This window comes from Ambystoma mexicanum, chromosome 8, assembly GCF_040938575.1.
Source record: "Ambystoma mexicanum isolate Mex_15411 chromosome 8, UKY_AmexF1_1, whole genome shotgun sequence".
Classification (NCBI taxonomy): domain Eukaryota; kingdom Metazoa; phylum Chordata; class Amphibia; order Caudata; family Ambystomatidae; genus Ambystoma; species Ambystoma mexicanum.
The window spans coordinates 1650448827-1650461017 of record NC_090929.1 but is presented as its reverse complement, the minus strand read 5'-3'; the positions used below and the strand labels follow the sequence as shown (position 1 = coordinate 1650461017).

The 12191-nt window shown below is 51.5% G+C and overlaps 1 protein-coding gene across 1 annotated transcript in view; it reads right to left on the bottom strand.

Moving 5' to 3' along the window:
* The window catches only part of SHTN1 (shootin 1), a 797962-nt gene that overhangs the window by 295153 nt on the left and 490618 nt on the right, over window positions 1–12191 (bottom strand). The window contains exon 5 of the mRNA XM_069611915.1: window positions 11786–11954. Coding sequence (XP_069468016.1) covers window positions 11786–11954 — 169 coding nt within the window. The remainder of the gene's footprint in view (window positions 1–11785; window positions 11955–12191) is intronic.

Here is a 12191-nt window from a genome sequence, read left to right as displayed (position 1 = left end):
TCTAATGAGGAAGATGCCCAGTTTAATGAGGAACATGCCCAGTCTAATGAGGAAGATGCCCAGTCCAATGAGGAACATGCCCAGTCCAATGAGGAACATGCCCAGTCCAATGAGGAACATGCCCAGTCTAATGAGGAACATGCCCAGTCCAATAAGGAAGATGCCCAGTCCAATAAGGAAGATGCCCAGTCTAATGAGGAACATGCCCAGTCTAATGAGGAACATGCCCAGTCCAATGAGGAACATACCCAGTCTAATGAGGAAGATGCCCAGTCTAATGAGGAACATGCCCAGTCCAATAAGGAAGATGCCCAGTCCAATAAGGAACATGCCCAGTCTAATGAGGAACATGCCCAGTCTAATGAGGAACATGCCCAGTCCAATAAGGAAGATGCCCAGTCTAATGAGGAACATGCCCAGTCTAATGAGGAACATGCCAAGTCCAATAAGGAAGATGCCCAGTCTAATGAGGAAGATGCCCAGTCTAATGAGGAAGATACCCAGTCCAATAAGCAAGATGCCCAGTATAATGAGGAACATGCCCAGTCCAATAAGGAAGATGCCCAGTCCAATAAGGAAGATGCCCAGTCCAATGAGGAAGATGCCCAGTCTAATGAGGAACATGCCCAGTCCAATGAGGAAGATACCCAGTCCAATGAGGAAGATGCCCAGTCCAATGAGGAAGATGCCCAGTCCAATGAGGAAGATACCCAGTCCAATGAGGAAGATGCCCAGTCCAATGAGGAAGATGCCCAGTCCAATGAGGAAGATGCCCAGTCCAATGAGGAAGATACCCAGTCCAATGAGGAAGATGCCCAGTCCAATGAGGAAGATGCCCAGTCCAATGAGGAAGATGCCCAGTCCAATGAGGAAGATACCCAGTCTAATGAGGAACATGCCCAGTCCAATGAGGAAGATACCCAGTCCAATAAGGAAGATGCCCAGTCCAATGAGGAACATGCCCAGTCCAATGAGGAAGATACCCAGTCCAATGAGGAAGATGCCCAGTCCAATGAGGAAGATGCCCAGTCTAATGAGGAACATGCCCAGTCTAATGAGGAACATGCCCAGTCCAATGAGGAAGATGCCCAGTCCAATGAGGAAGATGCCCAGTCCAATGAGGAACATGCCCAGTCTAATGAGAAACATGCCCAGTCCAATGAGGAAGATGCCCAGTCCAATAAGGAAGATGCCCAGTCCAATAAGGAAGATGCCCAGTCTAATGAGGAACATGCCCAGTCCAATGAGGAACATACCCAGTCTAATGAGGAAGATGCCCAGTCCAATGAGGAACATGCCCAGTCCAATAAGGAACATGCCCAGTCTAATGAGGAACATGCCCAGTCTAATGAGGAACATGCCCAGTCCAATAAGGAAGATGCCCAGTCTAATGAGGAAGATGCCCAGTCTAATGAGGAAGATACCCAGTCCAATAAGCAAGATGCCCAGTATAATGAGGAAGATGCCCAGTGCAATAAGGAAGATGCCCAGTCTAATGAGGAAGATACCCAGTCCAATAAGGAAGATGCCCAGTCCAATAAGGAAGATGCCCAGTCTAATGAGGAAGATGCCCAGTCTAATGAGAAAGATACCCAGTTCAATAAGGAAGATGCCCAGTCCAATAAGGAAGATGCCCAGTCTAATGAGGAAGATACCCAGTCTAATGAGGAACATGCCCAGTCCAATGAGGAACATGCCCAGTCCAATAAGGAAGATGCCCAGTCCAATGAGGAACATGCCCAGTCTAATGAGGAAGATCCCCAGTCCAATGAGGAAGATACCCAGTCCAATAAGGAAGATGCCCAGTCTAATGAGGAAGATGCCCAGTCTAATGAGGAAGATGCCCAGTCCAATTAGGACGATGCCCAGTCCAATTAGGAAGATACCTAGTCTAATGAGGAACATGCCCAGTCCAATAAGGAAGATGCCCAGTCCAATTAGGAAGATGCCCAGTCCAATTAGGAAGATACCCAGTCCAATAAGGAAGATGCCCAGTCCAATAAGGAAGATGCCCAGTCCAATGAGGAAGATGCCCAGTCCAATGAGGAAGATACGCAGTCTAATGAAGAAGATGCCCAGTCCAATGAGGAAGATACCCAGTCCAATAGGGAAGATGCCCAGTCCAATAAGGAAGATGCCCAGTCTAATGAGGAAGATGCCCAGTCCAATAAGGAAGATGCCCAGTCTAATGAGGAAGATACCCAGTCCAATAAGGAAGATGCCCAGTCCAATAAGGAAGATGTCCAGTCTAATGAGGAAGATACCCAGTCCAATAAGGAAGTTGCCCAGTCCAATGAGGAAGATGCCCAGTCTAATGAGGAAGATGCCCAGTCGAATGAGGAAGATACCCAGTCTAATGAGGAACATGCCCAGGCCAATGAGGAACATGCCCAGTCCAATAAGGAAGATGCCCAGTCTAATGAGGAACATGCCCAGTCTAATGAGGAACATACCCAGTCTAATGAGGAAGATACCCAGTCCAATAAGGAAGATGCCCAGTCCAATGAGGAAGATGCCCAGTCCAATGAGGAAGGTGCCCAGTCCAATGAGGAAGATGCCCAGTCTAATGAGGAAGATACCCAGTCCAATAAGGGAGATACCCAGTCCAATGAGGAAGATGCCCAGTCCAATGAGGAAGATACCCAGTCCAATAAGGGAGATACCCAGTCCAATGAGGAACATGCCCAGTCCAATAAGGAACATGCCCAGTCCAATGAGGAAGATGCCCAGTCCAATAAGGAAGATGCCCAGTCCAATGAGGAAGATGCCCAGTCCAATGAGGAAGATACCCAGTCTAATGAGGAAGATGCCCAGTCCAATGAGGAAGATACCCAGTCCAATAAGGAAGATGCCCAGTCTAATGAGGAAGATGCCCAGTCTAATGAGGAAGATGCCCAGTCCAATTAGGAAGATGCCCAGTCTAATGAGGAAGATACCCAGTCTAATGAGGAAGATGCCCAGTCCAATGAGGAAGATGCCCAGTCTAATGAGGAAGATGCCCAGTCCAATGAGGAAGATACCCAGTCCAATAAGGAATATGCCCAGTCCAATGAGGAAGATGCCCAGTCCAATGAGGAAGATACCCAGTCTAATGAGGTACATGCCCAGTCCAATGAGGAAGATGCCCAGTCCAATGAGGAAGATGCCCAGTCCAATGAGGAAGATGCCCAGTCCAATGAGGAACATGCCCAGTCCAATGAGGAAGATGCCCAGTCTAATGAGGAAGATGCCCAGTCCAATGAGGAAGATGCCCAGTCCAATAAGGAAGATGCCCAGTCCAATGAGGAACATGCCGAGTCTAATGAGGAAGATACCCAGTCCAATGAGGAAGATGCCCAGTCCAATGAGGAACATGCCCAGTCTAATGAGGAACATGCCCAGTCCAATGAGGAAGAAACCCAGTCTAATGAGGAAGATGCCCAGTCCAATGAGGAACATGCCCAGTCTAATGAGGAAGATGCCCAGTCCAATGAGGAACATGCCGAGTCTAATAAGGAAGATACCCAGTCCAATGAGGAAGATGCCCAGTCCAATGAGGAACATGCCCAGTCTAATGAGGAACATGCCCAGTATAATGAGGAAGATGCCCAGTGCAATAAGGAAGATGCCCACTCCAATAAGGAAGATGCCCAGTCCAATGAGGAAGATGCCCAGTCTAATGAGGAACATGCCCAGTCCAATGAGGAAGATGCCCAGTCCAATGAGGAAGATACCCAGTCCAATGAGGAACATGCCCAGTCCAATGAGGAAGATGCCCAGTCTAATGAGGAAGATGCCCAGTCTAATGAGGAACATGCCCAGTCTAATGAGGAACATGCCCAGTCCAATGAGGAACATGCCCAGTCCAATGAGGAAGATGCCCAGTCTAATGAGGAAGATGCCCAGTCCAATGAGGAAGATGCCCAGTCTAATGAGGAAGAAACCCAGTCTAATGAGGAAGATGCCCAGTCTAATGAGGAAGAAACCCAGTCTAATGAGGAAGATGCCCAGTCTAATGAGGAAGATCCCCAGTCTAATGAGGCAAGTGAGAGTTTGGAACAGTTTGTCTTCCTACGCCCAACTTACCGAGACCTTAGAACCTCCTACTTAATACAAAGTGTAACACGCTATAACATACGCACACCACACGACGACATGCAATCAGCAGCTCAACGCATGATAGCAACATGCTATACTTTGGTGCAAAGTGTATGCACCAGGTCTGGTTGAGAAGATGCACAAGGGCTAGGCTTAATATGTAGCACCCCCTGGAATTAATGCATATTCGTATTGCTTTATGTGTTAAAAGTCAAAAGAAAAGTGTGTAATATACTCCTCTTGAATATGGCTATGGCACAATAAAATAAAATAAAAATAATTAATGCATATTGCAGAAGAAGCCAGAATGTCGATATCGCCTAATCAAGAGCTTAGGACCTGTTGAACCCCGAGTCCTATCACTGTGCCATGCACTAGGTTGTGTGTTTCTCTGAATCAGATCCTTCCATGCTCTGTCTCCTTAGTGTTTAAACCAGGTCTCAATGCACTATATTGCTGTGTTTCCATTTGGAAACCATCAGCCCATAAGGAACGAGGGCAGGAAGACTCGGGACAGGAAGACTCGGGACATGAATAGCCCAGCATGGCTCCGGCTGCAAGGAATGAGGGCAGGAAGACTCAGGACATTAATAGCACAAGGGCAGGATGACTCGGGACATGAATAGCCCAGCACGTGGGCAGGATGATTCGGGACATGAATAGCCCAGCATGGCTCTGGCTGCAAGGAACGAGGGCAGGAAGACTCGGGACATGAATAGCCCAGCATGGCTCTGGCTGCAAGGAACGAGGGCAGGAAGACTCAGGACATGAATAGCCCAGCATGGCTCTGGCTGCAAGGAACGAGGGCAGGAAGACGCGGGACATGAATAGCCCAGCATGGCTCGGGCTGCAAGGAACGAGGGCAGGAAGACTCGGGACATGAATAGGCCAGCATCGCTCTGGCTGCAACAAACGATGGCAGGAAGACTCGGGACATGAATAGACCAACATGGGTCTGGCTGCAACGAACGAGGGCAGGAAGACTCGGGACAGGAAGACTCGGGACATGAATAGCACAGCATGGCTCTGGCTGCAACAAACGAGGGCAGGAAGACTCGGGACATGAATAGCCCAGCATGGCTCTGGCTGCAACGAATGAGGGCAGGAAGACTCGGGACATGAATAGCCCAGCATGGCTCCGGCTGCAAGGAATGAGGGCATGAAGACTCAGGACATTAATAGCACAAAGGCAGGATGACTCTTGACATGAATAGCCCAGCACGAGGGCAGGATGACTCGGGACATGAATAGCCCAGCATGGCTCTGGCTGCAACGAACAAGGGCAGGATGACTCGGGACATGAGTAGCCCAGCATGGCTCTGGCTGCAAGGAACGAGGGCAGGAAGACTCGGGACATGACTAGCCCAGCATGGCTCTGGCTGCAAGGAACGAGGGCAGGAAGACTCGGGACATGAATAGCCCAGCATGGCTCTGGCTGCAAGGAACGAGGGCAGGAAGACTCGGGACATGAATAGCCCTGCATGGCTCTGGCTGCAAGGAACGAAGGCAGGAAGACTCGGGACATGAATAGCCCAGCATGGCTCTGTCTGCAATGAACGAGGGCAGGATGACTCGGGACATGAATAGCCCAGCACGAGGGCAGTATGACTCGGGACATGAATAGCCCAGCATGGCTCTGGCTGCAATGAACGAGGGCAGGAAGACCTGGGACAGGATGACTCGGGACATGAATAGCCCAGCACGAGGGCAGTATGACTCGGGACATGAATAGCCCAGCATGGCTCTGGCTGCAACAAACGACGGCAGGAAGACTCGGGACATGAATAGACCAGCATGGGTCTGGCTGCAACGAACGAGGGCAGGAAGACTCGGGAACGAACGAGGTCAGGAAGACTCGGGACATGAATAGCCCAGCATGGCTCTGGCTGCAAGGAACGAGGGCAGGAAGACTCAGGACATGAATAGCCCAGCATGGCTCTGGCTGCAAGGAACGAGGGCAGGAAGACTCGGGACATGAATAGCCCAGCATGGCTCTGGCTGCAAGGAACGAGGGCAGGAAGACTCGGGACATGAATAGCCCAGCATGGCTCGGGCTAAAAGGAACGAGGGCAGGAAGACTCGGGACATGAATAGCCCAGCATGGCTCTGGCTGCAAGGAACGAGGGCAGAAAGACTCGGGACATGAATAGCCCAGCATGGCTCTGGCTGCAAGGAACGAGGGCAGAAAGACTCGGGACATGAATAGCCCAGCATGGCTCTGGCTGCAAGGAAGGAGGGCAGAAAGACTCGGGACATGAATAGCCCAGCATGGCTCTGGCTGCAAGGAAGGAGGGCAGGAAGACTCGGGACATGAATAGCCCAGCATGGCTCGGGCTGCAAGGAACGAGGGCAGGAAGACTCGGGACATGAATAGCCCAGCATGGCTCTGGCTGCAAGGAACGAGGGCCGAAAGACTCGGGACATGAATAGCCCAGCATGTCTCGGGCTGCAAGGAACGAGGGCAGGAAGACTCGGGACATGAATAGCCCAGCATGGCTCTGGCTGCAACGAACGAGGGCAGGAAGACTCGGGACATGAATAGCCCAGCATGGCTCTGGTTGCAAGGAAGGAGGGCAGGAAGACTCGGGACATGAATAGCACAAGGGCAGGATGACTCGGGACATGACTAGCCCAGCATGGCTCTGGCTGCAAGGAACGAGGGCAGGAAGACTCGGGACATGAATAGCCCAGCATGGCTCGGGCTGCAACGAACGAGGGCAGGAAGACTCGGGACATGAATAGCCCAGCATGGCTCTGGCTGCAAGGAACGAGGGCAGGAAGACTCAGGACATTAATAGCACAAGGGCAGGATGACTCGGGACATGACTAGCCCAGCATGGCTCTGGCTGCAAGGAACGAGGGCAGGAAGACTCGGGACATGACTAGCCCAGCATGGCTCTGGCTGCAAGGAACGAGGGCAGGAAGACTCGGGACATGAATAGCCCAGCATGGCTCTGGCTGCAAGGAACGAGGGCAGGAAGACTCGGGACATGAATAGCCCAGCATGGCTCTGGCTGCAAGGAACGAGGGCAGGAAGACTCGGGACATGAATAGCCCAGCATGGCTCTGGCTGCAAGGAACGAGGGCAGGAAGACTCAGGACATTAGTAGCCCAGCACGAGGGCAGGATGACTCGGGACATGAATAGCCCAGCACGAGGGCAGGATAACTCGGGACATGAATAGCCCAGCATGGCTCTGTCTGCAATGAACGAGGGCAGGATGACTCGGGACATGAATAGCCCAGCATGGCTCTGGCTGCAAGGAAGGGGGGCAGGAAGACTCGGGACATGAATAGCCCAGCATGGCTCTGGCTGTAAGGAACGAGGGCAGGAAGACTCGGGACATGAATAGCCCAGCATGGCTCGGGCTGCAAGGAACGAGGGCAGGAAGACTCGGGACATGAATAGCCCAGCATGGCTCTGGCTGCAAGGAACGAGGGCAGGAAGACTCGGGACATGAATAGCCCAGCATGGCTCTGGCTGCAAGGAACGAGGGCAGGAAGACTCGGGACATGAATAGCCCAGCATGGCTCGGGCTGCAAGGAACGAGGGCAGGAAGAGTCGGGACATTAATAGCCCAGCATGGCTCGGGCTGCAAGGAACGAGGGCAGGAAGACTCGGGACATGAATAGCCCAGCATGGCTCTGGCTGCAAGAAACGAGGGCAGGAAGACTCAGGACATTAATAGCACAAGGGCAGGATGACTCGGGACATGACTAGCCCAGCATGGCTCTGGCTGCAAGGAACGAGGGCAGGGACATGACTAGCCCAGCATGGCTCTGGCTGCAAGGAACGAGGGCAGGAAGACTCGGGACATGACTAGCCCAGCATGGCTCTGGCTGCAAGGAACGAGGGCAGGAAGACTCGGGACATGAATAGCCCAGCATGGCTCTGGCTGCAAGGAACGAGGGCAGGAAGACTCGGGACATGAATAGCCCAGCATGGCTCGGGCTGCAAGGAACGAGGGCAGGAAGACTCGGGACATGAATAGCCCAGCATGGCTCGGGCTGCAAGGAACGAGGGCAGGAAGACTCGGGACATGAATAGCCCAGCATGGCTCGGGCTGCAACGAACGAGGGCAGGAAGACTCGGGACATGAATAGCCCAGCATGGCTCTGGCTGCAACGAACGAGGGCAGGAAGACTCGGGACATGAATAGCCCAGCATGGCTCGGGCTGCAAGGAACGAGGGCAGGAAGACTCGGGACATGAATAGCCCAGCATGGCTCTGGCTGCAACGAACGAGGGCAGGAAGACTCGGGACATGAATAGCCCAGCATGGCTCTGGCTGCAACGAACGAGGGCAGGAAGACTCGGGACATGAATAGCCCAGCATGGCTCTGGCTGCAAGGAACGAGGGCAGGAAGACTCGGGACATTAATAGCCCAGCATGGCTCTGGCTGCAACGAACGAGGGCAGGATGACTCGGGACATGACTAGCCCAGCATGGCTCTGGCTGCAAGGAAGGAGGGCAGGAAGACTCGGGACATGAATAGCCCAGCATGGCTCTGGCTGCAAGGAACGAGGGCAGGAAGACTCGGGACATGAATAGCCCAGCATGGCTCTGGCTGCAAGGAACGAGGGCAGGAAGACTCGGGACATGAATAGCCCAGCATGGCTCGGGCTGCAAGGAACGAGGGCAGGAAGACTCGGGACATGAATAGCCCAGCATGGCTCGGGCTGCAAGGAACGAGGGCAGGAAGACTCGGGACATGAATAGCCCAGCATGGCTCGGGCTGCAAGGAACGAGGGCAGGAAGACTCGGGACATGAATAGCCCAGCATGGCTCGGGCTGCAACGAACGAGGGCAGGAAGACTCGGGACATGAATAGCCCAGCATGGCTCGGGCTGCAACGAACGAGGGCAGGAAGACTCGGGACATGAATAGCCCAGCATGGCTCTGGCTGCAACGAACGAGGGCAGGAAGACTCGGGACATGAATAGCCCAGCATGGCTCGGGCTGCAAGGAACGAGGGCAGGAAGACTCGGGACATGAATAGCCCAGCATGGCTCGGGCTGCAAGGAACGAGGGCAGGAAGACTCGGGACATTAATAGCCCAGCATGGCTCTGACTGCAATGAACTGATTTCATGGGTGAAGATTTCTAAAATACATTTTAGCTTGGCACTGGTTTGCAATATGAACATTTTTTAACAAAACTTTTTAAGTATTTCCTTTTTTTAACTAACAGGAGGGTTTGAGTGACATGTTATATCATGAAGCTATTATTAACTGTTCGTACGACGGTCGAGCAGCTCAAGAATGGACATTGTTTTAGCGTTTACTAAATGTTACTAAAGGTGACTGAAATCGAAACGATGCCAGTGTACATAGCATCTTAAATTGAACCATTAAATTGTAATTGGTTATTTATAACGCGCTTAAACCGAGAGGTTCTAAACGCGGACCGAACCTGTGCTGCTCCGGGTCGTCTTGCTTCCAAGGCGAGCACAGTGCCCGAGAGCTATCCTCCCGAGACAAAAAAACTCACTGCTACACAGCAATGTATTCAATACAAGGAAGTGTCATGTCACGCGTGGCAAACGGTAAACCACGTTATATTTGTCACGAGCGGACATGTTTGCCCCCCCCCTGAACCAGTGTACCTGGGTTATGGTCCCCAAGGTGATCGTGGGTGTGTCAATACCTTCTGTGACAGTGCAATGCTGACATCCTTGCTGCAGGCTAGGTTTTAGGCCTGCAGGCCAATGCAGAACTTTCCAAGTAGCAAAATACGCTAACGGTGCATAGGCTCAGATGGGAAATCATTGAACGTGAGCTGCTCTACTCGCCGCTGCTAATGCATATTTTCAGGCCGACCTTCAACTACCTCCTCTCCAGGCTGCTCATTTGCCCATCACTAAAGGGTACTTTGCCTGCATCAGTGTATGGGGCGCGTGGGTCTTGTCCCATTCCGATTGCCTTTACATCTGTGCATGAAAACACCTTATTTTATACGTCATCGCTGAGGCCGGTCGCCCGGGTGCTCTCTTGCTTGTGGAGTGTCCAAAATAGAACTGGGCTTCAAAGGTCTTGTTGCTCTGTCAGTTACCCCTTGGTCATTTGGGAGGTTAGCATTGCAGCGACAGCAGGGCGGTAAGGGGGGAGGTGTGGGTGTAGGGTGAGGCAGTGAAGGAACTGAGCAGAAAAGGACCAAGAGAACATGCATAGAGATTGAGAAGGGGTGAGAAGGCATGTAACAAGGCTGGGAGACTCCATGATAATTCATGTAGTAGGGTGAGAAATTAGGGCAGGGGTCTCCAACCTCTGGCTCTCCCAGTGTCTCGGACTACAGCCCGTAGCCAGAAAAGTCAGTGGCGAGGAGTTAATGGGAGATGCAGTCCCAAACATCGGAAGAGCTGCATGACCAAGACCCTTGCATTGGGAAAAATTAAGGTGGCAGTGCAAATTAACAGCTGGCATAAACTACCAAGTTCAAGAAGGTCATAGATGGGAAGGACTTAAGGCTTTCTCACCTTACACCAGACCCTTGTCCTCCCAGGATTGGTCTTCAGGCTCATCCGGGAGGCCAATGATTGGAAGAGAATCTAGACTAGCGGGCATGCTTGGGTAACTGGGTCATCTTTGAATGAATGGAGAACAAGAGCTCCCAGCACTCTTTCTCCTCTAGAAACACTGCCGTTCTCTAGAACAGTAGAAGGGGCGGTCTACAGAGCAGGTCCTCCACCGGGCCCATGGTTTTAAAACCGGCCGTCCCCATCACAGAGGTGGAGGGCCCTAGGATCCTAGGCACTGCTGGTTAACCAGGACCTCTCGCCACTAAAATACATGCATGTAGGCGACTGACGGGCCCATCACGTCGGTCTCATGTGTGGCAACGTTTGAACACAGATAGTTGTATTTTAATATTTAACTGTGTGTCCTGTCCCCAGAATATCTGAAATAGTTACCTTCTTTGGCTACATAGGATTATTGTTTTTCACATGAAAGTGCCTGTGAGTTTTGATGAACAGAATTGTATCATGAGCTAGATTTTAATGTTTGTATATTTGACACATTAAATTATTTCTGCATAATTTCGATATATGAACGAGTCCATTTTTTCAGAGCTGATCTCTATGATTTGAAACAGGCGTAGTCTACAGGTCTAGAGACTTGGGACGCGTCTTTCCTTTAATATGTTGTCATGGTAATTGTGCTCCAGGTAGTAGGAAGGACTTGTGAACCCTGGTAAAGTCCTGGGTACACCATATTCATATTGCCTGCGATAAGAGCAGACACTCTACTCAGCCACCAACTCGGTCTTTGCTCACTCATTATTTCTGCGCGTCTTGCGTTCCTGATGGACGCCAGTTCCATACCTTACACACCCCCACTAGAAAGCTCTTCGATGGGTTGCTCCTGAGCCAGCCCAGAGAAGTCTTATTTCTAGTGCCCTTGCTTCTGACCTCTCTGATCTTAGTAGACAGCTCCCTAAAGACATTCAGGAAACATACACTGTAATGTTGGCTCAACAAATTAACGCAGTCCAGATCCAAGGGTGTTAAGCCTGGCACTTTTAAATAACAGGATACATATGAACAACCAAATGTCAAAGGCAGGTAAAAGCTGGGATTAACACCCTTAGTGTAAGGATTTGCACATAGATTGGTTAAATCCTCACGATTGAATAACCCAGATTGAATAACCCAGTGAAACATCTGTCAGGTAATTCACGTAAGCCCCGGAGGTTAGACCATAAAACCCACCTTTCATCTGCTGCTGGCACCCAATGGCGGTGCACACCGCGGCGGAAGCATCGGCGTCAGCGGACGGCTCGTCGTCGTCAATGTCAATCTCCTTGGTGATGATGTCTGGTCCCAGCTTGGCCATGTACAACATGCTAATCCTCTTCAGGGTCTTGTTCTCCTTGTTCAGCTGCACAGAGGGGATTACACAGAAGTTACAGGTTACAAGGAAGCGGTGGTGCCCAGTGGCCAATCCATTGTGGGTGGAGACAGGAAAGAGGCATCAAGGATACGCAAAGTCTGCCCTAGGTTTCTGGTGTCAATCTTAGCAATACTCTGACCCCCTTGCCACCCAACTGTGCATTGTTGCAAGTTCACAAAGTTCTTGTTGCAGTGACATTCAACCCCCCCAACCCCTCCCGCCGGC